The 26,278-nt window shown below is 46.1% G+C and overlaps 2 protein-coding genes across 4 annotated transcripts in view; one reads left to right on the top strand and one right to left on the bottom strand.

The window, feature by feature from the left end:
- The first annotated feature begins 1,104 nt into the window (after positions 1-1,104).
- Positions 1,105-19,358, top strand: LOC144174370 (calmegin-like). Of its 3 annotated transcripts, none has more exons than XM_077703039.1 (14): positions 1,105-1,262; positions 1,688-1,756; positions 1,910-2,019; positions 2,364-2,422; positions 4,649-4,713; positions 4,843-4,919; positions 5,285-5,438; positions 5,518-5,647; positions 6,264-6,562; positions 7,127-7,360; positions 11,358-11,498; positions 15,382-15,504; positions 17,616-17,846; positions 19,013-19,358. In XM_077703039.1, the coding sequence occupies exons 1-14, from the start codon at positions 1,224-1,226 to the stop codon at positions 19,076-19,078; spliced, it is 1,797 nt and encodes a 598-aa protein (XP_077559165.1). In that variant the 5' UTR covers positions 1,105-1,223; the 3' UTR covers positions 19,079-19,358. The 3 variants fall into 3 exon arrangements, with proteins under 3 accessions (XP_077559165.1, XP_077559166.1, XP_077559167.1); XM_077703040.1 differs by lacking the exon at positions 1,105-1,262 and adding an exon at positions 1,275-1,442; XM_077703041.1 differs by lacking the exon at positions 1,105-1,262 and adding an exon at positions 1,494-1,562.
- The window catches only part of Mus301 (mutagen-sensitive 301), a 19,964-nt gene continuing 12,344 nt past the window's right edge, over positions 18,659-26,278 (bottom strand). The window contains exons 13-19 of the mRNA XM_077703046.1: positions 25,817-25,971; positions 24,472-24,567; positions 23,465-23,638; positions 22,475-22,588; positions 22,206-22,340; positions 19,364-19,449; positions 18,659-19,210 (exon numbers count right to left, since the gene is read on the bottom strand). Coding sequence (XP_077559172.1) covers positions 19,381-19,449; positions 22,206-22,340; positions 22,475-22,588; positions 23,465-23,638; positions 24,472-24,567; positions 25,817-25,971 — 743 coding nt within the window. The 3' untranslated portion in view covers positions 18,659-19,210; positions 19,364-19,380. The remainder of the gene's footprint in view (positions 19,211-19,363; positions 19,450-22,205; positions 22,341-22,474; positions 22,589-23,464; positions 23,639-24,471; positions 24,568-25,816; positions 25,972-26,278) is intronic.

The raw sequence follows: 26,278 nt of genomic DNA, 5'->3' as shown, positions 1-26,278 counted from the left end.
ACCTAGCTTCAATTAAGAGATACACAAGGAGTTGGGCCGCGCACGCGTGGTGTGAAGTACGATAACAGGTGCACAACCCAACGGGATGATATGGTTAGTAGGATAGTGGTTGGAAATCTTTGAAAGCGGCCTCGTAAGATGATGATCATATCTTGCTGATGCCACTGACATTCGAGCTAAGATATCATACCATCGATGGTAAGATATCTTGGCTCGAATGTCATGCAACTGCGAGATATGGTACAGTTCATAGTGCAGTCGGCGTGACACGCAATTACAGCCTTGAGGTTTAAACCCCCTTCCTTCCCCCTCCCCCTTTGCTTTGATTGATTTTTTTTTTCAGCAAAAATTTTCCATCACTAATGAACGGGGCCGCCGAAGTTCTGTCTAGCTGGGCTGGAAAGAAATCTCTTCATGCCATGCTCCATACCCTTTGACGGGTCTTCCGCATGACAGGGACCCTAGCATGACGGCTGGCACAGTACTCGTTCGACATCAACGGCGCATGCGCGGCCACAGAAGCATTGTGCACTCGCCATTTAACCGTGCATTTTCGATCGCAGCTTACGTTCGCTAAAAAAGAGTAAAATAACGCGGTGGGGCTGATATACGATTGACGAGAGACATTTCAAGTCAAGTGTGACACTGTGCCGTGACACTGTGGCACAGCGGCGGACTGCGCCAACTGCGCTGCCGCTGTGGTTTTTACATCGCTGGCGTAGGAAGTGTCTCCTTGGCCTACGTATCAAACAAGCCCCGTGCGAGCAAAGTCAATAAGGCCTCTTACTAAACGCTAAATTTGTAAAATTTTTGAAGTAAATGATGGCATGGGTAAAACCACAGAGTTCTAAACTATATGAGTGAAACAAAAAAGTTGGGTAAACGGCAAGCTACGAGTACCCAAGTCATAAATCATACCACGGGACCACCCTTCAAGGAAAGTGAACTTTTTCAGTTAGTGTGTGCGTTTTTTTATAGACCTCGCGGAATTATTTTATCAAAGTGAACTGCAAGTTGTTCAGTGTAAAGCAGTTAAACGCGTCGTCCAAAATCGCTGCAGATTGCAGTGCCCCCTGTCGTGATGCTCCGGCGCTTAAAATCCGCTTCTCATTGCCGAGCCGTCGTCATTCCGTTTCGTATTCAGCCTGCGCCCAATAGGATTACTCCACGAAACAGGGAACACTCTGGAATCGGCGTGGTCGTGCCGGTGATGCGAGTGTGAGATGCATTTACGTGTGATGAGGAGCACGCGCAGACGGCAGGTAAGCCATCCACGGAGGCCGAACACGGTCGAACGCCCTCAGTGAACGAACCCGACGGCCGACGCATCGGCGCTCGCTGGCCGCGTCCTCTCCCTTCACACATTTCCCGTCTGCAGGCAGCGTCAATTTGCGGCGATTGCGGAGGCTTTACAGCGCGTTTTCCGGTGCCCTAGGTCGCCCGTAAGTGGCTGGGATTAATCGCCGACGGTATCAAACTTGCCTTAATGAGACACGCAGGCAGCCGTGGTACTGTTTCTATAGCTCAGTGAATCTTTCACAAGCTGTTGGCGAGTACCAAGGGTGAGGGCGTTGCGCTTTTCAACGGTTGAGCTGTTAATCATTCAACTATGACCTTTTTTTTCTTTCATACCTGTGCGCCTGCCACTGATTGTAGCAACGCTCCATCTATGCTTGTGATTTTACAGGTGATGTATCTAGGTTGCGCTCTCTTGGTGGTCTTCGCTCTGCCGGGATCGCTGGGCGAAGAAAAAAAGGTAGGTGTTGGCCGTTGGTTCGTTTTTTTTTTTTTTTTTTTTCCTGGCTGTTCTTGTCTCTTACACGGAGAAGCCCGCAGTGTGTAATCTTGTTTGACCGCAAGAGCAAAACCTTCCTTTTTCTTGTCTAACCAACTGTTTTCTTTTACGCAGTCCGATCCCAAGCCCCAAGCGACCCAAGACGTCGTGTACAACATTCCCAAACCTGTAGGATTTTCTCACATAGCAGAGCATTTTGATGACATCGACGCATTTAAGGAGCGGTGAGTGAACTAGCTTGTTTTATTTTTTGCGGATTTTTAGTGGCTGAAACGAACTTTATGGCAATTTGAAGGAGAAATGATTGTTTCGATTTGAATGTCTCCTGTTCTACCCCGATTGGTGGCCTGCTTAAAGCTTCAAACCACCTCATGCGAATGGTCAGCGCAGTTCGTAATGTAGCAGGCTTATGCTCGCCCTGAAGGACGAATTTGCTTAGCATTAGCATGCAGACTCTCTTGATCTGTTCAAATGAATTTCAATTTTTAAGGGGAAAGCTTTCATGCAGTAGTGCACTTTGCTGTAGTGTTGAAGCAACTAAGCACTTTTGCTCTTGGCAACTTTTCAGATGGGTTCTTTCTGAAGCAACTAAGGACGGAGCTGAAGCAAGCGTAGCAAAATACAATGGTGTGTATGAGCTGTACCTCTGGTTAGATGAAATGTGCACAGAAGTGAGCAGTGCTTGCTCACTAATTTGTTCTGGTAAAACAAGCTCAGTTAACGGTTTTTAGCAAACAGACTTGCCGGTCACATTGCATCTGTTCGTTAAAAGCCGGAGTTTGCGATAAATGAGACCAAATTAGGCTTTTTTTTGTACTGTTCTTTTTGTTAGAAGTGGTATAGGTGCTCTTGATTGTGTTTAATATTTGATTGTGTGTTCAATGCAGTGGAATGTAATTAACTGAAACCTTAAAGGGACACTGAAAGCAACCAGGAAGTTCGTTTCAAAAAAAGCCTGACCTTCCCATAGCCATTTTAGTGTTGATTCAGGGTTGAAAGATGCCTTAAGTTGCTGACAAATCGCTAATCAAATGCTGATCAAACGTGATGCAAACAGTGGCAACAGTCGCTGTTTGTGTTATGGTAAACCAGAAGCAAGCGAGGCAGCGGTGATGTATAGCAGTAGAGAAGCAACTGAATACAATGCTACCACGCACTGAGCGGTTTGGTCACTTTCGGTCAAATCGATCGTGCTTTCCCGAACCCCGACGTCCTTTGCAGCCTTGGTCCACTAATCAAAATGTTCCTTCATGGGGCCCGTGATCAGTATTGACGCTTTGTTGAATTAAACCTATTGTCTTTTTGAGGCCCGACGAATGTTGGCATTGAACCAACCGCTCTTGCGTAGCTCGCACACTTCCTCGAAAAGTGGTACCGCTACCCCAAGTATGGACGAGTAGCACCATCCAGCGGCAGCCAGGAAAGACAGGCACGCCAACGTGTTAACCGCTTCTGGTGGAAGTTGCGAGGTATAGCCAGTGGCGGCAGCACCTGTCTTCACGTTTTCGCTATTTTCTACCTTATTTTAAGATGCTAAGTGTAAGAGTGGTACATTCATGTTCTCGGTTAGCTAATCTATCAATATAGAGTAACTTGTATTTTGACTTCAGTGTCTCCTTAAATTAAAAGGGCCATGCAGACAAAATACAAGTTTGTTTTATTTGAAAAATTTCATGTTTTATGGTGCCCCCAGTGCTTGTCCGGGAACAAATGATGCCGTAATCACTGAGAAATTTTAATTCGCCCGCCAAATCGTGTGTTTTCGTGACGTCAGCCATGAAGTCATAAGTGCGCGTATTCAAACGAACTTCCACTGCATCATTCGGCTCTGCAGCCTTGCTTGCCGTCAGTCCTCCCAGATGGCGCTACCATACTTAGCCACTGACCATTGTCCGCTGTTGCTTTGTTTTTGACCGTATTTGCACCTACCTTGTTTTTTTGTTACTGTGGAAAGTAATCGTTGCATAAAACACGGGGTATCCTCAACAAACAGGGTCATGTAAGACGTGTCTACACCAATCGGCCAGTTGCGTGTAAGACAATTTTAAAGCGGCGGACTGCTGTGCAGCTAAAACAAGCATAGTGAGCCCAGTACCAACAGCAGTGCGCATCGGTGCTTCTATGCTTACGTGTATTTTTGTGACTTTCATTGTTTACTGCACCATTCTTGCTGCTGTAAAATGAATATGCATTAAGTTTAAGTGCAAATAGTTCATTCGGCAAGCCTATAAGCCATCCCTAATTTGCGTTTGCTTTTACTAGCCTCAGCCAATCGCACAGATTAGCACATAATGACATCATAGGTTCTGTTGCGGGAAATGAGCTAGTAGGTCGCATGGCCATTCCCTTCTGTCCTAGTTAAATACATTTGAGCGACGTGTGCGTTGAAAGTGGTGCCAGTATGATTCTAATGGGGCAATCTTTCGAATGAACCGAACTTGTCTTTTGTCTGCATTGCCCCTTTAAGTGACTGGCAAAGTCTGTTTGTTTTATCCACTGTTCCATGTCAGTGTACCAATTGATGAGATGTCTTTTTAGTAGGAACCAAGCAATCTAAATGTGTTTTCATGCTGCAATGCTCTTTAAGCAATAACTACCCAGTGAATTCATTTCACTTCAAAAACACAGGTAGCACAGATTCCGTAAATGATGACCCTTGGTGATTGGCTACCAGCTGCACGAGCGTAAGGGTTTTTTAAAACCTTTCGTTTAGCATCGCACACCACCGGGAGGGTGCAAATTTGCTGTTCAGATAATTTGTACCATTATTGCCAAGTGCTTCATTTTTACTAGTGCTGTCCGATTGTGACTTGCCTCGTCTTTTATAATTGCAACTGCCTGCTTTCATTCCAGGCAAATGGGAAGTGGAAGCGCCGTCAAAAAGCCACCTCAAGGGTGACTTGGGCCTTGTCCTCAAGGTAGGGAAGGATGTTCACGTGAAATTAGTACCAATCTGTAGATTGGATTTAAGATTGTCGCATCAATGAAGATTGAAATGTTATTTGTTTCGGTGGGAGGGAAATGCATTTTTGATCATTTTCTTGCAGTCCAAAGCACGGCACCACGCCATTGCAGCCAAGTTAACCAAGCCATTCACCTTTGATCACAAGCCATTTGTCCTCCAGTGAGTACTTCCCTTTATCATGGCTTTATATTATGTCCTTTGAGGAATGAAGGCCTTTCCCACTTTACCATTGACTTCCAAGTGCTCCCAAGCTGTGCTATCCGAATCCATTTTTTTTTACACCTCGTTTTGGTCGTGTCCTTCGGTCTAGTTATTTGCCTGTTCTTACCGGAAGGTTGCTTCTCGGGCGATGGTACCTGCCATAATTTTATGCGTCTCAATTGCAGCTTTAAGTAATAGAGCTACACTTAAAAGGAGTCATTGGATAGCCTTTACTTGATAACATAGTTTACAAGAGTGCACAGCAAATGCATCAACATGTCTGCACACCTGCTAATTCTCTTGTTGCACTGAAATCTCCTCAGATACGAGGTGCACTTCCAGGATGGACAGGAATGTGGGGGAGCGTACTTGAAGCTTCTTTCTGATTTGGAAGAAAACAGTGATCTCAAGCAGTTCCATGACAAGTCTCCGTACACCATCATGTTCGGACCAGACAAGTGTGGCTCGGACCACAAGGTAGGGAAAGCCTTGCACAGGAGCAGTTTTGTTGCTCGCTGTTGCCGTGCCTACATAGCTCTGGGTGCTCCACTTTCAGTTGCATTTCATCTTCCGCCACCGCAATCCCCGCAATGGAAGCTACGAGGAGAAGCACTGGAAGAAGTCTTCCAGCGTTTCCAAGTTTGATGATGTCTTCAAGGACAAGAAGCCCCATCTGTTTACATTAGGCAAGTGGGCCAGTTCAGTGCTGTTGGTCTCTTAATAGTATACACAAATATTTTATTCTCGCGACTTTTAGGTGAACTTAGGGTGCATGTAGTCTTTACAATACACAAGGGCTATAAAATATGGCCACTACGCTGTGCCAGCCAAAATCCGTATTTTGTTTAATGCAAACTAATTTTGCTGGGCTATTTCTTGAATTTCGGTTCAAGCAAAATCGAGATTCAAGGCGGGCATTCAAGTATGTAACATGCATGGTTTTATCAGGAGCATGACTATACAGATTGTTTTGTTTTAAGCCGTGAGGGGCCCTGTTCTTCCAAGAATTTTAATAAAACGCACACCCCTAAAATAGGAGCCTCAAATAAACAGTTGCCACTTTGCAGCCAGTGCCTTCCTGCATCGTTTTCTGGCGGTTCCCACCCTTCCCCTTAGAACAAAAGAGCGACTATATGGTTCCACTGCGCAACCGCACAAGGTGCTGGCTTGACCATTGGCTGAGCTTAAAGGTCTCGTTGATGCTTTGAGGAACGAGCAGTCTTCTTGGTTTGGGCTAGAATAAAAAGCCCCAGTTTAAACCTGCCAAATAAGTCCCTGACGGGAATGTGTTGCCTCATGCAGTGCTGACGCCGGACAACAAGTTTGAGATCCTGGTAGACCAGCGGAGCGAGGCCAAGGGCAGCCTTCTCGAGGACTTTGAGCCGGCTGTGAACCCACCCAAAGAGGTAGAGGACCCTGACGACAAGCGGCCCGAGGACTGGGATGAGCGCGAGAAGGTGCCCGACCCCAACGCTGTCAAGCCTGAGGATTGGGACGAGGACGCCCCCCGCCAGATCGCCGACCCGGACGCCAAGAAGCCTGTCGGATGGCTCGACGACGAGCCCAAGCTTGTGCCCGACGCCACGGCCGAGCGGCCAAAGGTGATGGAGACGAGTTTCATGTTCCATCCACGTGTGCTGTTGTAAGACTTGCCACTGAGCTGCGGTGTAGTGGTGCTCTAGAGACAGAGTGAGTCCTCTACAATAGACGCACACAAGTGAGTACGAGAGGGGGCTAGGTGTCAGTCTGGTCTACCATGCCAAATTCATGGAGCAAGGGACCCAGAAATCTTCCTTGCTGTGTCAATTCGCATGGGTCCTTGCATGGGTGGCATTATTTTTTGTTGCTTCTACGGTACAGTGTAACAATGCTATCAAGCTCATTTCTATAACTGTGCTCAGCCTACTCAATTGCTCTGATTAGGAGCACATGTGCCAAGGTTCACTTTCAGATCGAACTTCAGTATAGCACCTAGCATTTACTCCTTGTCTGCTTGCTGTGTACAGAAACACCATGGGATTGTGCTAGTACCGCCATTGTTTTTTGCATTCTACAGGTACCAATCTGATGTTATTGCATGTCCCTGCTGCATGCATGCAGTGCTGTCTTAGCCACGGCTGTGCTTTTCTCAAAGATGCTTAGTGAGCCTGTTGTCTTGTTTCCAGGACTGGGACGATGACATGGACGGCGACTGGGAGCCTCCGTTGGTGAACAACCCCAAGTGTGATGCTGTGGGGTGCGGGGAGTGGAAGGCCCCCATGATTGACAACCCTCGTTACAAGGGCAAGTGGAGGGCACCGCTGATCGACAACCCCAACTACAAGGGCAAGTGGAAGCCTCGCCGCATCCCCAACCCCAACTTCTTCGAGGACCTCAACCCATTCCGGATGACTGCTATTGTGAGTTTGCCAGAGCCCTTGACCCGAAACATCTCTTGCTATACCCCTTGAGCTTTGCTATCGCTGTGTGGCTGATAAAAGCTCATGCAGTGTTTCAGTGCTCATTTGCCTCTTTTTCCCTTTCTGCACCATCAGCAACTTGTTACAGTGATGTCTGTAAGCAAATAGTACATTTAGAGCACTTCAAAAACAGTTGGATCTTGGTAGAGTGCTCAAACGCCAACAAGAGCTATCCGGGCACATGTTTCTGTGCGCTTCTTGGCCACCCTTGCAGGCGACGGCGGCAGCATATCGCCTTGTGTCACCTCCGAATATGTCAGCGCAAGTGAATTCTATGTCGCTCTGTTTAGACCTGATTCTGGCACAGTGAGAGGTTGGTCTCGTTTTGCAGCGCATAAAGTGAATGCGGATTTATTTCGAATATATACGTCATAGAAAAATGATTCGTAGATGTAATTTCCCAATACCTGACAATAACTTGTACCTTTCATGGAATAAAAGCCACACTAAGATGTGAGGTATACTCCAAGGCTGCCCGTCGTTCAGTATGTGCCCATTCATGCCTTATAGCAAGATCCAAAGAAAGTTAACGAAACAACGGAAAAATCAATAATCTGCAAGTCCAAAAGAAACACAATAGCTCATATGGGAATGCTAGACATTCGTCTGGTAGAGTTCACCAGACCAACTAGGTGCGAAATGCAATTCTGTGGACGGTTGGGGGGGGACGCTTAGCTATTGTTGTGTACAAATGCGGAGTGAAATTAAGGAATGAACATTTTAGTAATCACAGACACAAGCTGCGCGTTAACTTTTTGTTTTTCGACTTCAACAAACAGCTCATTTCACGGTGGACGTATTTTTTGAAGTATACAGGGTAGGCAATTCATGAGTGATAAAAGGTGACGTTGGAAGAGTGGTATTTGATAAGGCCCTCTGATTTCAGTTTGTGGAGGATTCTGCAGGCTACCTGTGTCATATGATGTTCTGAAGAAGTGTTTAGTCATGGACGTGGATTACTCCATAAACCCGTCTCCCCACTGCTCGTGGAGGATGTAGCAACGTTTGAAAGTGCTCGCCTCGCGACAAGATGACCCAGCATTACCGTATATTGCCGCGTATAAGTCGACCTTTTTTTTAAAAAATGACCTTCGAAAATTAGGGGGGTCGACTTATACGCGGAGTCGACCTATACATGGGCTGCCATCCGCTAAAAATTCAAATTTGCCGCCGCTCAAAAGTTGTTTCTGGAGCCGACTAGAGCCACTACGAAGCCTTATCTAGCCAAGACTAGCCAGTCACATGAGTCGCTCGCCATTTTGGGAAGCGCTCTTTGTGTTGTGTTGCAGGCGGCAAGGCCAAAAATCCTCCCTGTTCTGTGGTACGGCTGAGGCATTACCTTTCCTGACCAGCCGCAGCAATGCCTCCGCAAGCTCGGCGCCAGTACAGCGCGGCATTCAAGCGCAAAGTGATTTTGTTTGCCGAAGACAACAACAACGTCGCGGCAGAACGAGAGTTCGGCGTCTCCGAAAAGTGTGTTCGGGGATGGCGGCAGCAAAAAGACCGCATCTTCGCGTGCGCTGGTACGCGTCGGTCGTTTCGCGGGCCGAAGCAGGGACGTTACCCCGTCGTTGAAGAGAAGGTACTCGAGTGGGTACAGCTGCAGAGGAAAGAAAGCCTCAGCGTGTCCTACGAGGACATTGAAATGAAGTCGCGGGACGTCGCAACTGAGCTAAACATCCACCGCGAGGAGTTTAAAGTATCCAAAAAATGGATAACAAACTTCATGAAGCGTAACGGGCTGAGTCTCCGGCGTCGAACAACGGTTGCGCAAAAGCTGCCGGAGTCGTACGATGAAAAGCGGCGCGAGTTTCGGCGGTACGTCGAGGACCCGAGGAGGCGGCGGGGGTTCCTGCTCGGCCAGATCGGCAACGCCGACCAAACACCAGTCTGGTTCGATATGCCGAGCAGGAGAACCGTCGCCGAAAAGGGAGAGCGTCAGGTCCGCCTCCTCACAACAGGGAATGAGCACAACCGCTTCACCGTCATGTTGTGCTGCACGGCTGACGGCCACAAGTTGCCACCCTTCATTGTTTTTAAACGTAAAACCCTGCCGAAGGAGACGTTCCCGCCCAAGGTCATTGTGCGGGTGAACGAGAAGGGTTTCTTCAACGAAGAAACCGTGCTAGAATGGTTTCGGATGGTGTGGTGCAGGCGTCCCGGAGCTCTGCTGAAGCCCCGGAGCATGCTTGTGCTAGACTCATTCCGCGGCCACATGACGGACCGGGTCAAGAAGGCTGTGGCCAACGCCGAGTGCGACCTTGTCGTAATACCGGGGGGGATGACGTCGATGCTTCAGCCGATCGACGTATCCCTCAACAAGCCCTTCAAGGACCGCGTCGGTGCTCTGTACAACGACTGGATGAAACAGGCGGACAAACCCACAACACCCACCGGCCGTGTGAAGCGCCCGACCCTGAGCACGGTAGCCCAGTGGGTGAACGACGCCTGGTACGGCCTACCCGACGACATGGTGCGGGACGCCTTTGTGAAGTGTTCGATTTCGGCCCCGCTTGAGCCGGCCACCTCCGACGACGACGAGAGCGACGACGACAGCGACGAGTAGGCTTAGGCTTCGAGCCGCTCTGGAACTGGTCGCTGTTTGGTTGTCAACAATCGCTTGTTGATATTTTTGCGTTGTTTCGTTCGCTCGGCGACGGCAGTGGCGGCCGGGGCTACGCCCGCAGCATCCACAGCGGGAATAAAAGTCAGTATTTTTGGTCCTTCAGAAATTGTTTGTCATTTTTTTTTTTTTTTGCGTTGGCGGAAATGAAAACTAGGGGGGTCGACTTATTTTCGGAGTCGACTAATACGCGGCAATATACGGTAAATTTTTTGTCGTGTGCCGATTCCTGAGTTTACAATTTTGTAATATTTTGCATTATCCATCGTACTTCTTTTCTTTCGTTGAATGTTCATGAAATTTATGCCACATTGGCTTCTCCAGGGTAGTGATCAATATCTGAGGTGATATTGGCAAGCATAGCTGGCGTGCTGTCAGGTATGAGTGCTCTGCTAGGTTACGTAAGCACAAAAACCTGATTTACAGTGTACTGTAGCGCTGTAGCATGACTATCTGAGAAAATGCTGCTTACGGAAACCGGAGACACTGTTGGCAAGTTTCAGAGCAGTGGAATAACAATCGGCTCAATGGATATGCTGGTTTTGCGACGCTGGCCTGTGACGCACGCCTGGTGCTTATACAGACCGATTGTACCCCACTAAGATCGCAGCAGAAACATTCACACTTTTGTAAATATACCACATTTGCAAACAGAGTGACTGCTCCACATAAATATGTATTTCCCACGCATACAAATGGTAAATCTGTCATGAAAAATGCAGCAAAAGCAGCGACACTGGGGAGCGGGACATAGCTTCCCATGGCTGCCTTCGAAACGGACCGCTAGGGGGATTTCAGTTGGCGCCCCTACAGGCTGCAGCTCTCGAGGTGGATAATGCTGTTCGTGGTGCCTAAGTCACAGCGATACTCGCAATCTTTAAGTGGGTCATCGCCTACAGTTGCTCATTTATTGGCATTAAGCAATAACAAAGTTTGGCCCAAATCTTGCATTCCGCTAGCTTTAACGGGGGAATTTGAGAGGGGTGCTAGGTGGAGGCTATTATAGAAAGCTATACGTTCGATGTACAGTTGAGTTAGTCTCGTAGCACTGTCTTACAACTTGTTGTTTCTTTAAATATCGACCTCCTGGCAACAGGTCACAGGGCTACCCTAGTTCTGTATCAGATGGAAAATTACGCAACTACAATCGACTTTGTTGAACTAAGTTTCAGCTCTGTGCATTGTTCGTTGCAGGCTATTCAAGATGTAGTGTGAAACTGCCCGTTCTGTCCTGTAGCTAGATCTTGCTGCTCTAGGCAAGTATTGCTGCAGCATTACATTGCGTCTGATGCACTTGTTGTTTCTTTTGTGCAGGGAGCTGTTGGCCTTGAGCTTTGGTCCATGTCTGACAACATTCTTTTTGACAACATCATCATCACTGATGACACTGTTGTGGCTGACCAATGGGCTGCTGACACCTGGGTCTTGAAGAAGGAAGTGGGAGACCGTGAAACGGTAAGCGTTGTCATTCACCACCCTGGCTCTTGGCCACAGATGCACCCACTGTGTCAAGGACCAACAAATTGAAAGATCCTAGAGTGCGATTGAATTTTCTAGAAACCTCAGTGCTCTTTTAACATGCCTGGACAAACCGTGCGTGTTAAAAGAGCACTCAGAGCAATCTGAGGTGCCGCAGCATGACAACCTTCCGAAGTACTAGTGAAAATGAAGCCTCTCTTAATTGTGGGAATATCACATTGTAATAGTAAGCAAGCATTAACTTAATGGGAATGACCAGAACTTCAAGCGAACTTCAGGGAACTAAAGAAAAAGTGTATTTTCAAGTGAAGTTGTACAAGACAATTCCAGGCAGGGGAATTCAGAATGAGCAAAGCTTTACTGCACCACACTTTGTGCCTTTGTAATCATAATTGAACGAATTTTTGTTCAACCAATATTGGCTCATCATTTATTGCGCAAGACTTGCTTGGAGTGTGGGTAATGGTCCCTGGAGCTTTTCATTGTGCAGATAACGGTATCGAGAAGCACACAATTATTATATTTTTAGGTATTGGAAAACTGTTGTCAACAGGTGTGATGTTGCTTATTTAAGGCTGCTTAATTTATCAGTATAAAACACATTGTCTGTCTTCTTTCCCATATGTGCTGCAAGTGAAGGCAGCAGTTCATTTTAAATTGTTGCCCCAGTGTCATATAAGCTTTTCCCCCCAATGGTGATATATGTGCAGCTGTGCCCCTGAAGTCATTTGCGTATTGTATATCCTTCTTGGGAGGGAAGAAATCATTTACAATATGCTTTAGCTTGACAAGTTTGCATATTGAATGGCTTTATTGGGAGGGAAAGAAATGCATTACAATGTTCTTTGGCTTGACAAATTTGCATATTGTATGGCCTTGTTCAGAGGATGGGAAATTGTTTTCTATGTACTAACTTGGGCACAGCTCACCACTCCTACTGGGAAAACATTGCAGTGCAGTAGTCATTCTCAGTTTCACCAATGCAAATCAGGTTTGTAGTGGTTAAAAAGGCACGTCACGCATACTAAACTGCAAGTTTGAAAATTTTCATTGCTGAGCAAATAAAAATTAGTAGTTGCTGTTTATAATTAGTACAGCAGTTATGCTGTAAATTTCTTCATACCGCATTTGAATCAAACAATACTGGTATGCAGTGCAGACCATATATAACGTCACCGCTTATAGTGTGGGACTGGATATAACGCAGGTTTTCCCACCCGCTGGTAGGCCCCCCATAGAAATCAATGCACAAATGTACCACTTATACAGTACAACCTCGTTACAACAGACCATGATAGTGATCATGATTTCAGTCCGCTATAAAAGAGGTATGAACAATCCAAATACTGTTACTGCAGACTTTTACAGAATCATGGATAAAGTCTGTTATAACAAGAGTTTGGACTTTTCAACTGTTAAAAAAAATCACACAATACTAAAAGTATGCCGGTCATTTCACAAGATTCAGTTACAACTTAAACAGGTTGGTATTTTAGGCCAACAAACCTTCAGGATGAATTGGGTTTTTCAGCAGTTTCATCCTCTTGTGACACTATGAAGCACGTCACAAAATGACGTGCATGACTCTTACATTTGCTGGGCTCCTGTTGTATGGCACCCCGTCAAACTTCTGATTCACTCATACTATTATTTCTCTCTTTCACGTCTTCAACCTACACTTGCATTTTCATTGTCTTCACATGAATATAAATGAAATGCAAGTAAAGATCTCATTGCTAAGCTTGGAGATTTAGCCATCTATAATGTATGAGGGCATACATTTTTGTTTTAATGAAAGTAACTTTCATATAATGATCTTATCTGTTGCACTATAGCACTGAAATTCTTAATCCTATTACTTGATTCCCAGGACATCACACCTATGCATACTGCAAGTGGATGCAAGAAGTTTCACTTCTGCTAATTCACAATTATTTTTAATTGTTTCAAATTGCTTTCATTTGATCACAACTGTGAGGTAGCAACACAAAAACTGAAAACATACATAACAAATGAATGGTTACCTGCACTTGAAAAGTCTGCTGTAGAGATGCAAAGGTGGACTTGTTAACCTTTCAAACTGGTCTGTTATATCCGAATGTATGTTGTAACAGAATCTGCAGTAAAGGAAGTTTAATCAATGGCACAGATAGGAAGACCAACCAAGCATTGCAAATCAGTATGTTGTATTCAAATATCTGTTGTAAGCAGAGATCTGTTGTAACGAGTTTCCACTGTACTGTGGTTGCACAAAGCACAATACCGTTTATAGTGCGGTTTTTTTTGGCAGGTCTGCTGATCGATTGGTGCAGTTGGGGCATCATTTTAGCGTTCCAAAAAGAAAGAAAAGGATGGATTCAGCCATCTGACGCAGCCTGAGCTTCCTTAATCTCTCTTCTAACTTAGACACGTTCAGAAAATTAAGAAAATAGGCACCCTTTAGTTTGCATGTTTCATTTCCACTCGCGTGATAACCGCAACTGCCCTTGCTCCCTGCTCACCTCTGTAGATAGCGACCCCCTCCCCCTATTTCACTCCCCTCAGGCATGGCAAGTTGCAATTAAAACGTGCAGATAAGCAACCATCCTTTTCCCTTTCAAACTTCTGGAGATATCAGGCCGAGCGGCACTGCTGGAGGTTTCCACTACCTGTACATTGTGCTGATAAGCGACTGCCTCTGGCATCGCAAGCGAAATGCACAGATAAAAAAAATTCGACTTACGTTCTTATCATGTTGTCTTACCGGCATAAGCCTGGCTTCTCCCCTCTCTGCGGCATCCATTCTTTAGACGCTGAGAAAAGCAGATCTCTCAACACATAAACACAAAGTATATGTTAAAAGCCGTGCTCATGGTTTGCAAGACCATGCAGCAGCATCTGATGCGGGAAAAAAAAGAGTATAGACCGTAAGTCTGTTTGTGGCATTCATTTGAGTGATGATAAACAATGAATGATTGAAAGCAGCTTGCAATGTGGTTGGATTCGCATATGTTTTGTTTATAGTGCGGTCTTTCATGGCTCCCATAACTTACGTTATAACTGGTCTACATTGTATAAAAGAATCTGAGGTTTTGTATTGCCTATGCAAGTAATCACAATTGTAAGGGGCGAATAATGTACCTCTAGTTCAGCGAGGCTTGTTGAAGTTATGTTCCAGCTTCTTGAATGTCTGTCTCCAACCAGTTGTACAGAAGACTGGTTCTCAGTCGTTGACATGTGCGTGCTCGAGATGTCCTTGCAGCCAACCAGGAAGCGTGACCCTCGGTACCAGTGCCTTGGCTGGCTCTTGTACGTGGCCTACACTGGCGTGCCAATCGGACTTTACGTGTACTACATCTGGGGCATGCTGCAAGAGGTAGCCCATCTGGGGTGGGGGGAAGGGCCAGGCTGCCCTGTCGGCTTGCGCAACAAAAAAGGCTGCCTCTGGCACGCTGGGCTTTTTTTCTCACTCGTCGCACTGCACTCTAGGCGTCTCTCATTAGTGCACCGGCACCTACGGTTAGTCTCTTGATGGGAGCACGGTTAGTATTAGTACTCGAACCGGGGTACTCAAAGCTTCTCAATTCATTTTGCCGCCCTAGTGGCCACGTTGCGGAGCAGTTGGGAACTGATTTACCCAGAATAGTCCCTTGTGGCTTGCTTCATGTTCCAAGGTGGTGCGTTGGCTTGGAAGCCGTTTATTTTGGCCAACATTTGCAGTTGGTGCAAACTGAGATAAACGGTGCTCCACTCTCCTAGATCTGCCGTAGGTGCCGGAGTAGTGGTGCTTTGCTCTGCTTTGTGCCCAGCAGTTTTCTCTAGCAGTGCTTTTCCTTCCCCCCTGCTCCTCCCCTTGCGGTGCTGCTGCTGCCCCCTGTAGGACGGCATGTTCACACGGCTGGTCAAGTTCACCAACAAGTACCCGTGGCTGTGGGCGGTCTATGTAGTGGCCCTGGGACTGCCCTTAGTGCTGGTCATCATCTTCTGCTGCTCCAGCTCTCAGGTGAGCGAGCTGCACTGGCGGCTGCGGCAGCCACTGGAGCACAGTTGCACGGGCCTTGATAGCAAAGGGGGAACGCTGGGCTTGTTTTTAGCGTGTAAATTGCCAGGTTGAGAACTCTGGTGAAAGACACTGCACATTATCTTGTATAATCAAACTGAAATTATGTATTCCAGCACAAAATCTCGTATAAGCAAGAAATGTATTTCCTTTTAATATTGCTCTTTCGTATACATAAGATTTCATATTCAGCAAATGTGCGAATGTGACCACTGACGGCAGACCTTGTAAACAAAAAGTATGGCAGGATTAGCAAGAGTAGTCTAATAATACGTCAATTGGAAATAGAATTCAATTTTTCTTTTTGGCAAATTTTCAGTTCACAAGCCCAGCGTCTCCCTTCTAAATACAAGTAATGGCATTGTGTGCCTTAGGCATTCAAGGAGTACTGACACCAAGTTTTCGTCCTTCTGTTTGGCTCTGAGCCCTTGCCAGCTCAATCGTGACTGCCCAAAGCATTGCCAATCAGATTACAGTGCCATTATGGAATAGGTTCTGGTTTTGGCCACTGAGTGCCCAGGAGCACGTGCAAGATAATCTAAGGACAGCCTGATGTCTCCTTTTTCTGTCCAAGCAAGCTGCCAGCCTAGTCATTGGTTTTAAACGCATCCAAGGCAACCAACCCTTCATGACCACCCGTGCCCTCTCCCCCTGTCCCCCTGGCTTAAAGATTGTCGGTCTGAAACTGCCCAGAGTTGGAGTCTGCAAGACAAAATGGGAAAAAGGCACCCCAAGCCCAACCAAAACGTTTAGTTTGTGCTGTTTTTGCCATGCACGTGCTTGTCGGTTTCGTTCCCTTCAAAAATGTGCAGCTCTAAGAGGGAAGGAAATAGACCCCTCATAGTTAGACCAACTGGAAACTTGTATGTTCGACATTCATAGAGTGGCCGAGCCATGCCGTTTCCCTGCTTCTTTGAACTGCAGCAATAATGTCCATTTAAAACTGGTTCCAAGTGAGGTTGGACCCCGTAATTGCAGGATGGCATCTTGGAATCTCCATGAAACAAACCGTATCAGTTTCTAGAAATGGAACTTTGGTGTCACTACTCCTTTGAAGGAAATAGTATTTTGTTTCCCTTTCGTTACTGATGGCACACATACACTGTACAAATGAAAGCAAACAACACTGCTTTGCCTTGGCCTCTTCTCTTGTGTGTGCACCTTTGCAACTTTTTCCAGTGTTTAATAGTGCAGCAAATTGTACGAGAAACCAACCACCATTCTATTCTATTCTAACTAGGACATGCGAATAACAAGTGAACATATTTGAGTGTGTAGGTGGTCTGCAGACACACACACTTAGCTTTCAATGTTCAACATCAGTGACAATATTTATTTAAATTTGTCTTCCAAAACAGTTCAGACCAGCATTCACAGTTGTTTTTAATCGACCAATTTAGGCTTAATACCCAAGGTGAAATAAATTCCTGTGAAGGAAAAATTGTCCACCTGAAATGTAGAAATGTAGCCATACGGCTACAAAAGTAAGCTCTACGGCTTTCTTCGAAACTTTGCAGTTGAATAAAAATTGGTTGTTGTCCAGGATTTGAACCTGGAACTACTGCTTCTACGAACTGAGCTAACCAGGAGGCTAAATTGTTCGCAGCACGAGAGCGAATTGATAAGTTCAAATTCCAGGATTTCGGTTTTAATCCTGGACCAGGAATTTTTATTGAACTTCGAAGTTTTTGAGACTGCTGTATGGCCTTCCTTTGTATGGCTGCATTCAATTTTTCCCTTCACACAAACTTGCTCCACCTTGCAGATTTAATCTAAACTGGTTGAGTAGCACCTGTCCCTCGCATCAAGCTGTGGTGTCACGTACCACATAGTAGCACCCAACATCGTTCGTGCAAGTCGACTAATTAGTGACGCAATGACTATTAGTCTCCTGCTCTAGCTGTGTGGGTCGTTTTCCATCGGCACATTAGTCGCAAATTCAGCTTATCATGTTGTGCGATTGTCCCCGGCCTGATGGACTGTTAAAGAGACTGCTTTAGCCGAGCTGAGAGGCCTGCCAAGGCGGCGTGCACTCACCCCGTGGCCCCTTGCAGGACAAGAAGTTGGCGGCGGCTGCTGCCCAGCACAAGAAGAGTGACGACGCCCCCGTGGCCGAGGAGCCTGTGGAGCCCAATGCACCAGAGGAGGACCCCTTAGCACCACCCATTGAGGAGGAGGAGGAAGAGGACGAAGAAGAGGAAGAGGAGGCGGCCAAGGGCACGGATGCGGCATCTGGCGACAGGGAGGCTGCGGCTGGCAGCACCTCCAACGAGGAAGGAGACGGGGTACGCCCGTTTTCTGCTCTCTGGCCGGTTGGCAACTGCCTTTTGAGCAGAGCTAACTTTTCCTACAAGTACTGGATCGTGGCATTGCTGCTAAGTGTTTAGCGAGTGCCATGGTGCTGTTGCTGTAGCGGAGGTGGTCATTGTTTCGTGATTGCTACTCTAACCGGTGTGGTTGACAGGGGAAGTTAGCGATATCCACCTAGCTAGCTGCACAGTGCAGATGTAAATCCACCATCTTGCGAGGTACTGGCGGCGTTCCCATAACATAAAGCTGAGAGCAGGATTGCATTTCTTTCTTCCTGGTATGCACAGTTCAGGGCTGAAGTTGTCAAATTCATTCGCTTTGTGGCGTAAACAACTGCTGTGCATATGGAGCTGACATTCTAATGCATTGCTAACGTATGCAAGGCAAACCGCACAGTGGGAAACAATCATATTGAAAACACCTACACCCAGGGTATTTTCACCTCAGATGTACATTGGAATATCTAATCTACTGCAGGGCTACTTGTCATGAATAATTTTGTCCAGGAAGGCATTGTATTAATGTATGTGTGAACTATTTTGTGGCTGTCTAACTAATTCGGCAAAGGAGCTGTTGCTAGTTTTTATACAGGATTCAGGTGTGTGTTGTCGCATAAATTGGTGTGGCCATTTTGCGGAAAATCGCAAAACCGCAGAAATAGGTGTTGTACTGATCTGCCAACCTGTAGCAAGTGGATATTACATAACTGCACATATTAGTCATGAAATATCCATTAGAACATGCACAACTTAGTTGGCTACTATAGCAGAACATAGTGAAGAACTGCTCAAAATTGAAATAACTTATTTTATTATTTACAACATGGGACATAACAGATATAAAGTTTTCCACTAGTAACATTGCATAATTAGGCAAACATTGCAACACTATTAAGGTGAATTTGCATTACTTCCTGCATAATTTAACTTGTGTACTCACAATAAGCAACTTGTTGGGAAGTGCTAAATTAGGTTCCTGCAACCTTAAAACGTAATTTACATTCCAACACTTGTATAAACTGTACCAGAGGACTCTTGAGCTGCTCTGGCCCATCCGCTAGCTACCAGAACTGCATGCACATAATCACTCGCACAAAAGGAGAAGAGCCCGTTTTCCTGAAGACCTCTTCCCCTGCTTCCAGGATGGGGAGGACGGAGCCGGGGATGCCAAGCGGTCTCCGCGGCGGCGGCGGCCGCGAAGGGAGTGAAGTGGACTTCCGTGGGAGGACACACAGACTGTTTTGTACTTTGCGTTCGGCCCAAAAGCGGGAACAATGCAAACGGCTTCTTCGTAGCAGCTGCGTTCTGTCGACCGGACTGCTGGCTTCATGGGGCAGGCCCTGCAAGTAGTGGCATCAGTGTCTGAGAGGGAAGTGTGTGTGTCTGTTTTTGTGTTCGTTAGGGTGAGTGAGAGAAAGTGTGTGTGTGTGCTTCTTCCACTCTTAAGTTATTACTTATCATTGTTCAATAAAGGTTGCTTTAGTTGTACTCACTGGCCTCCTTTTCCTCTTCACACCATTCCTTGGAGAACTTGCTCTGCCTCCTCTTGGAGGTCCTCTGCTTTCTTGAGGAGCAGCAACTGCATAGGAGAGTTTTCTTGACTCTGTTTCAGAGGACATATTAATGATGCGCACGGTAGAGCAACTGCACCATTTTTGTTTGACTGGCAATGAGTAAATTTGTCTCATGTCATGCTGGCTGTAAAAAGTTGCTAGCCTTGCAATGAATTTGCGCTTGGTGCGGAAAAATAACGAATAGTCTAACCCACTTGTAACAACGCAAGGCCTCCCTCCAAATACTGTAGTTAACTGATGCTGTCAGGTTCAGTTGTCATAAATTTTATTTTACCATACCTTGTAGGACAAAATTGTTGGTGCTGCAACTGTTCATTGTTATATCCAGTGTCATAAGTTGGCTGGCCTGTACTACCATTTGAACTGCGAAGTATTCCCACGTGCATGCTCCCTGAACTTGTCATGCTTCCCGGCCCGTGTGTAACATAAGTGGTGTTGTGTAAAATTTGCTTTTGTAGTCTCCAAGAAATCCTCACCATTACTGCTACAGTAAATGTTTTATTCCTTGAAAATTCAGTCTCGATCAGACATAGGAGGAGTTGCATAAAAGCAAGCACGCTGCACTCTTGCCACCGTGATAAGAGTCCAAATGATACTGGCTAGGCACAAGATAGCGAAAAGTATGAAAAAAAAAAAAAAAAGGTGGAGCGCAAGCTGTCAAGCAAAGGCCACCATAATCTGTGAGCGGAAAGGTTTCTAAGCCTTGAAGATAAGTGACTTCACAGGACAGCTTTGGGTAGATCACATGCCGTGACCACAGATTCTCATGAAGGCCCTTCAAGAAACCAATTAAAAGCAGGCCTGAATAAATTGCAAGATTCATGAAAGTGCAATAAATTTTTTGTTTCAAAGATAGACTGGTGCATTGCAGAAGCTGCCGGAGCCTTTAAAAGGAGAAAAAAAAAAAGGCGATTTCAGCAGATATTCTATTGTGACACAGCCGTGCATATCAATTTGGACAGATCAGCAATGCCGACCAAGCTCCTGTCTATTTTGATATGCCATCTGGTACCACAGTGGAGCCTACAGGAGCAAACACAGTTCATGATTTTATGCCCTGCACCTAATCAAAAATGAGTAAATTAGTTGCTTGTTACCACGATAGTCTTTTTCCTGTGATAGAGATACTGAATCAAGCAATCTTCTAAAGAATGGTTAAATAGTGGATTGAGTGTACCCTTCAAAAGACTCAGGAATACTACCATCAGACACAGCACAAGTCCACGGTCTAGGTCACGGAATGCCTTACATTAAATCACTGTGAACATGAAAGTTGGGGACAGTCATTTCCGCAGGTGAACACCAATTTGAAATACCAGGTGTTCCCTCAGGCTGCTTGTACCACATCACATTTTTGAGCTCAAAAGTAAAACTAATTCCTTCCCAGGATGCTCGACCTGAAATCTAGTTTCAACAGACTGTCCCAACACTAAATACACATCACGGATTTGATTGACTGATTGCAGGGTTTAACGCGCCGATGCTACACAGGTGATGCGTAGCAGAGGGCTCCGGATTAATTTTGACCACCTGGAAGTCTTTAATGTGTGCTGAATACTCAAACACACGGGTGTTTTTGCTTTTCGCCTCCGTCAGAAAAGCTGCTGCCGCCGCGTCCAGTAATCCAATACACATTACTCCTGGTGTCGACAAAGGCAGTGGTTACACTGCATGGTACGGTTAAACCTGGATATAACGAATTTGACAAGAATTTGTAATGTTTTGTTACATTCAGGTTTTTGTTATATGCAGGCTTTGAGTTCAGGCTTGCGGGAATGAAGCAGAAACGAAACCAAAATGCTTGACATCAGCGATGGTGAACTAACCCTTCAAGGATTTATTTCACTGTAAAAAACTGCGTGATCTGTGCCTGCTGTTTTCCCACGAACTTAGTCTCTACACGGCGCTCCAAAGAAGCAAGCTGTGAAGTATCACTTTTGCCTGTCGACACTTTTTGGTTCCAAACGCGTTTCGAGAACCAAAGTTGCGTTGTAAGAGCGCCTTTTCGTGAACTTGACGCTCTTCTTTGCCGCAATGAGAGGGTGCTAGCTGGGATTACTCCTTTTGGGCAGCGACGTTCTTTTTTCTTGCCAGCGGCGATGGCATTTGAAATTGCGAGCTTGTCTTGACAAGACTCTTCGTTTTCTGGCAGCAGAGCTCATCGCCGACGAACCGCGACTGCACGACGACAGGCAGGCCTGGCACCTAATCAACATGGCAGGCACACTGGAAATGAATGGTAGCTATCGGTGTGGGTGGAGTTCGCTAAATTAGAGCACTTTTCTAGCCAACCCGAGCGATGGAAGATCTTGATGTCCAGCCCCGACCTGTCCATGCAGCAAGAGCTCGCATCCAGGGACCAGGAGCTATTGGACTCGTATAGGACTCGTGAATAGGGTTCCACCCCGTCTGACGCCTGCGAGCGTCACCTGAAATGGGCTCATTAAAAGTTGTTTCTCTCTCTCTCTATTTCTAACCGATTTCTCAAAAAAAAAAAAAAAGTGCAAAAAACATTGGCTTATCAGCGTAGCGAATTCATTACATCAAGGTTAACCGTCGCAACGCCTTGGTTACATGGTGGTCGCAAACACATGGGTTGCAATGGGGCTGGCAATGGGGAATTGAAAAACTTCGTTAAATTCAGGAATTCATTACATCCAGGTTTAAGTGTATTCAAACAGTGTACGCACTTGTCCCCACGCTCTGATAACGGAAAAAAAAAAAGAAAAAGAAGAGGAAGGCAAGCATGCGTGGTGCCCACCTTAGCCGCAGCAATGATCTGGCGGGCTTGCCTGCGGGAGATGGCGCCCACTTTCTCAACCAATGCACTTGGCTCTGCACGAGCCACGTCCATTATGGAACGGAAGCCCGCCTTGTGTAGCTGCCTGGCTCGACCCTGGGAGGAAACCACAGTGAGAAATCTGCGACACCCCACAGGCGTGGCAATGCACAAAAAAATGAAATGCAGAGTGTTACAATAATCAAGCGAGCCTTTGCGGATTGTTGCAGAGGAAGCCTGGATGCGGGTACCTTTCTGACGCTTGGCAACTCCATGAGAGGCATGAGCTCCATGGTGACACAGCTTGAGAGACGCTCGGTGAACTCTGGCAGCAACACCCTGTAAGCCCACAACTCCGGGAGTTCCTGAGACAGGGAGGGCAGAGGAGACGGGCTGGCATGAGAGGCATACGACACCGCTAGCACATTAGTTGACGCTCTTTCGAATATATAATGTCTTCAGTAATGAGTCTTATTAATAAAGAACCATAAATCCTCTTCATTGCCATGGTATTTCTTAACCCCCCCTATAAAAAAAAAAGACGCCCTATAAACAATTTCCCACCATCCCATTTCTCCATTCACAATTTATGAATTGGGAAGCAGAAAAACTTGTGGCGATACCTGTTTCCTTGTTTCTGACATTTTATGTTGTTAGTGAACTGTTGCTGCTGCGAGTGGAACTTCCTTATTTTTCTACTGATACAGGCCAACGTGTTTCTACACTTTGCTGTCCTTATAAAAGCCTGGTATGCATCTCACCGCCATGTGGTGCCCTCCCTCCGTGTACACGTGCGTGCAATTTTGTGCATGCTAGGCATAAATAAAGCATAAACTTGGCATACATAACCTGAAAGGAGCATGTCACCAAAATGTTAACAAGTGAACTCGTAACTATGAAAATCCTAGCATCTAATGCTGCATGCTCCCATTTCTGAAAACAAGCTCAGCGCAAAATACAAACACCACCTGAGTGCGGAGATCTGGCCAAGTTAAACATGAGACTGAATTGAGCACTGTCAAAAACTGCTCATTACAATGTGTTTACAATACCCTTCCAGGCATTGCATGGAGCAAATGGCTTCTCTCGTCTGTAGGGCTTGTTGGGCAAGTTAGTTCATGACTGTAGAAGTTAGCTCAGCGCACCGAATGCAAGAACGGCAACAGACGGGTCGGGCACTCTCACTTCTGAGCCTTATGCTACAGCTAAATTTAATAAAACAGCCTGCCAAACTAGCTCACCTTGCAGAAGTGGCTTAGTGCCGAAGCAAATGTGGCAGCGGATGAGAGCAGCATCTGTATCTGTCCCCTGTGCTCCTTGTACTTGGCAGCCACCTCCCATATGCTCTTCTGGTGCCACAAATCGTTCAGCTGCATTGCCTTGTAGAAGCGCTGAAGCAGCAGCTGCTCACTCGCCTGCATAAAAGTGTCCACGCATGTCCTTGGCCCCATCCACACCAAGGATAGTATTTCACGGCATGCTTCATTTCCCACACTATCAAAGGCTGTAGCAGTAGCGCAAAGTTCACCAGTGTTGTGCTCCTTTTTTCTGCCTTACAGTACCTGTGGTCCCTGTGAGGCAAAAGGGAGTAAAAAGGCACACCCTATGACCAATTCACGCCCAGCTCACAGCCAGAGATTTGGCATTGGACACAATAGTACACATTAGGACAGTACACCGGTAAAGAAAAAAAAAGGAAGCTGGGTATTGCAAAACAAACCATGCATTTAATTTCATATGTCCTCAAACTGAGAAAACTGTCACATCTTTTAAGATTTGATATCCATTATCTCAAGATTTGCTCCTCCCTCTAGTAATGTTCTCAAGTGAGCTAGTGCGAGATGATGTGAGAAGTTCACTTCTTGTCCCGTTCAGTACACTGGTCTTTCTGTATTTCACTCCTGTCAGAAATACTACAAACCAGCAGTGCCACTAGAAACCAGTACACTGATAGAGTGAACTCGCTAGAGAAAAGTGTTTTTATTGAAAAAAGAAAAAAGGCTGACAATTCTTGCTGATACGAAATTTGAGCACAGCGTGAACTGCAGTCTTCCCGGTCACAACGCATAGCTGCTGCGTCTCACGAAGTGATCTGCCATTATCTCGCAGCACATCTTCGCCGCCAAGCATGTTATAAATCGCGTTCGAACCTCCCATGCAAATGCCATGTGGTTTGGATGAGCCACGCAATGAGGAGGAGAGAGAGAGTTACTGATGCACAATTCGTAACCTTTTGCGTGCTTCCCACCTTGAGTGATCGGCCACTTGCCAACCTGGTGACCAGAGCTTCTGAGACGCCAATAAGCTCAGCCACTTGAAGTTCGTGGTGCTTCAAATCTGTGTACTGTGAAACAAGGAAGATGCAGCTTGATTAAGGTTAGGACTACATGTTAAATGCAATTACAATTAACTTACCAGTACAACTACTTGCTATAATAAAATGGCTGTGATGAATCAATCACAAGTCAGTGCTCAATCAACGCTATCTATTGCTATTTGCAGTAAAAAGCTTGCACACAATAAGTCATGCAGAGCAATGACTTCAGGGTTGTGAGCACACGATGAACTAAACCAACAGCCACTGTTACATGCTGCAGAATTTCAAAAGACGACAAATCATGTGGTGAAATGAGTCGCTGGTTTTGAGCGTGTGATGACCTTTACCAACTGGCTGGCATTGTGTAATTTTGCCGAACAGAGGAGGCAATGATGTGGCATCATTTATGGCCTTGGCATGAAATGATGGGAAACTTAAAAGTGGAAGGCAGTTAACTGTACTGCATGCAGGATCAGTATTATGGCCAGAAACTGCATTCGCCCTCTCAAATGCTGCGATCTGATCTCAAAATAAATGTAACGCTTGAAGAGACACTGGTTCAAAATTTATTCCCTGCAAGGATGAAGACATCAGCGTAGGTTTTGGTGAACGAGGACGATGAATGATGGCGGCAACTGGACATGAGTACTATAATATACAAAGTAAATGCAGTTCTTTCCCTCTACCAAAGGTACTGTAGCCATGTCAGGCACTAAAAGGCTGAACAACTTGTTCTTTTGAATCAAAAAGAACCCCGTTCCTAGCTCTTATAGCTCTTATCAGCAACCAACAATTGGTGGTTTTTCTTGTTAAAAACAGGTAATTAAAGTTGGCATTTCTCCCCCCTCAATTATTTTCATAGTCTTTTCTGACTTCTGACGTAATAAAACACATAGGTAACAGACCAGAAGCTACAGCTGAAACCAATGGGATGCAGCGCTACAAAAGCCACATGCAAACATCATCGAGCCTTTACCGTGATGTCGGGTGGAGCTTATCTGGTCACAACCTGAGCTTTACTTATTGTTAGTTATTATGATTTGCTACAATTTTACCCAGTATGTAAACTTGTGCTGTGTGCGAATACACTCGGCAATTTTTTAACATTATACTTCTACAGTACGTGTAGCACTACACAGGCATCTTTGAATGCAAGGGCTACAGTAGCAAGCCTGAAACCTGGTGACCAGCAGAAGGGAAGGATAAATACAGGCGCAGTTGACAGCAACGTATAGAACTCTGGGGGGTAAAAAGCGAGACCTGCAGCCACACTTACATGCCTGTAGTAGGTGGGAGGGTCAAGCCTAGCCGCGGGCAGCTGCCTGGGCACGACCAGGTACAAGAGGTGCATGTGGCATCGCAGGGACAGGGAGACCAGGGCATCCCACAGCTCCTGCCGCAGGAGTCCTGCCGTTGCCGGGTCTATGAAGCCTGAAGGGAGGGGGGGGGGATGAAACCAGAGGGTTTTGGTGGAAAGCGCTGGTGTTCATTTTTTAGAGAAGGAGTGGCCACGTCGCGGTGAAAGCTCGTCCTTCCTGCATGGAGGGAGCCTAACCGATTCTGCAGGCATTTTCAATAAAGTTGTTCTCTCTCTCCCTCTCTCTCAAGGCTTTGCACCACTTACTTACACTTCCCAGGCGTCCACAATGAATCTTTTTCACGCATGTGCTTCGAAGCATGTTCATTACGAAACGTGTTTGAGTATTTGAATATGACATGCAGAACTGTGGAAGCAGGA

Source organism: Haemaphysalis longicornis, unplaced genomic scaffold, assembly GCF_048455015.1.
Source record: "Haemaphysalis longicornis isolate Haplotype H1 unplaced genomic scaffold, Haemaphysalis longicornis Haplotype H1 scaffold_3, whole genome shotgun sequence".
Taxonomy (NCBI): Eukaryota; Metazoa; Arthropoda; class Arachnida; order Ixodida; family Ixodidae; genus Haemaphysalis; species Haemaphysalis longicornis.
This window is presented reverse-complemented; position numbering and strand designations above follow the sequence as displayed.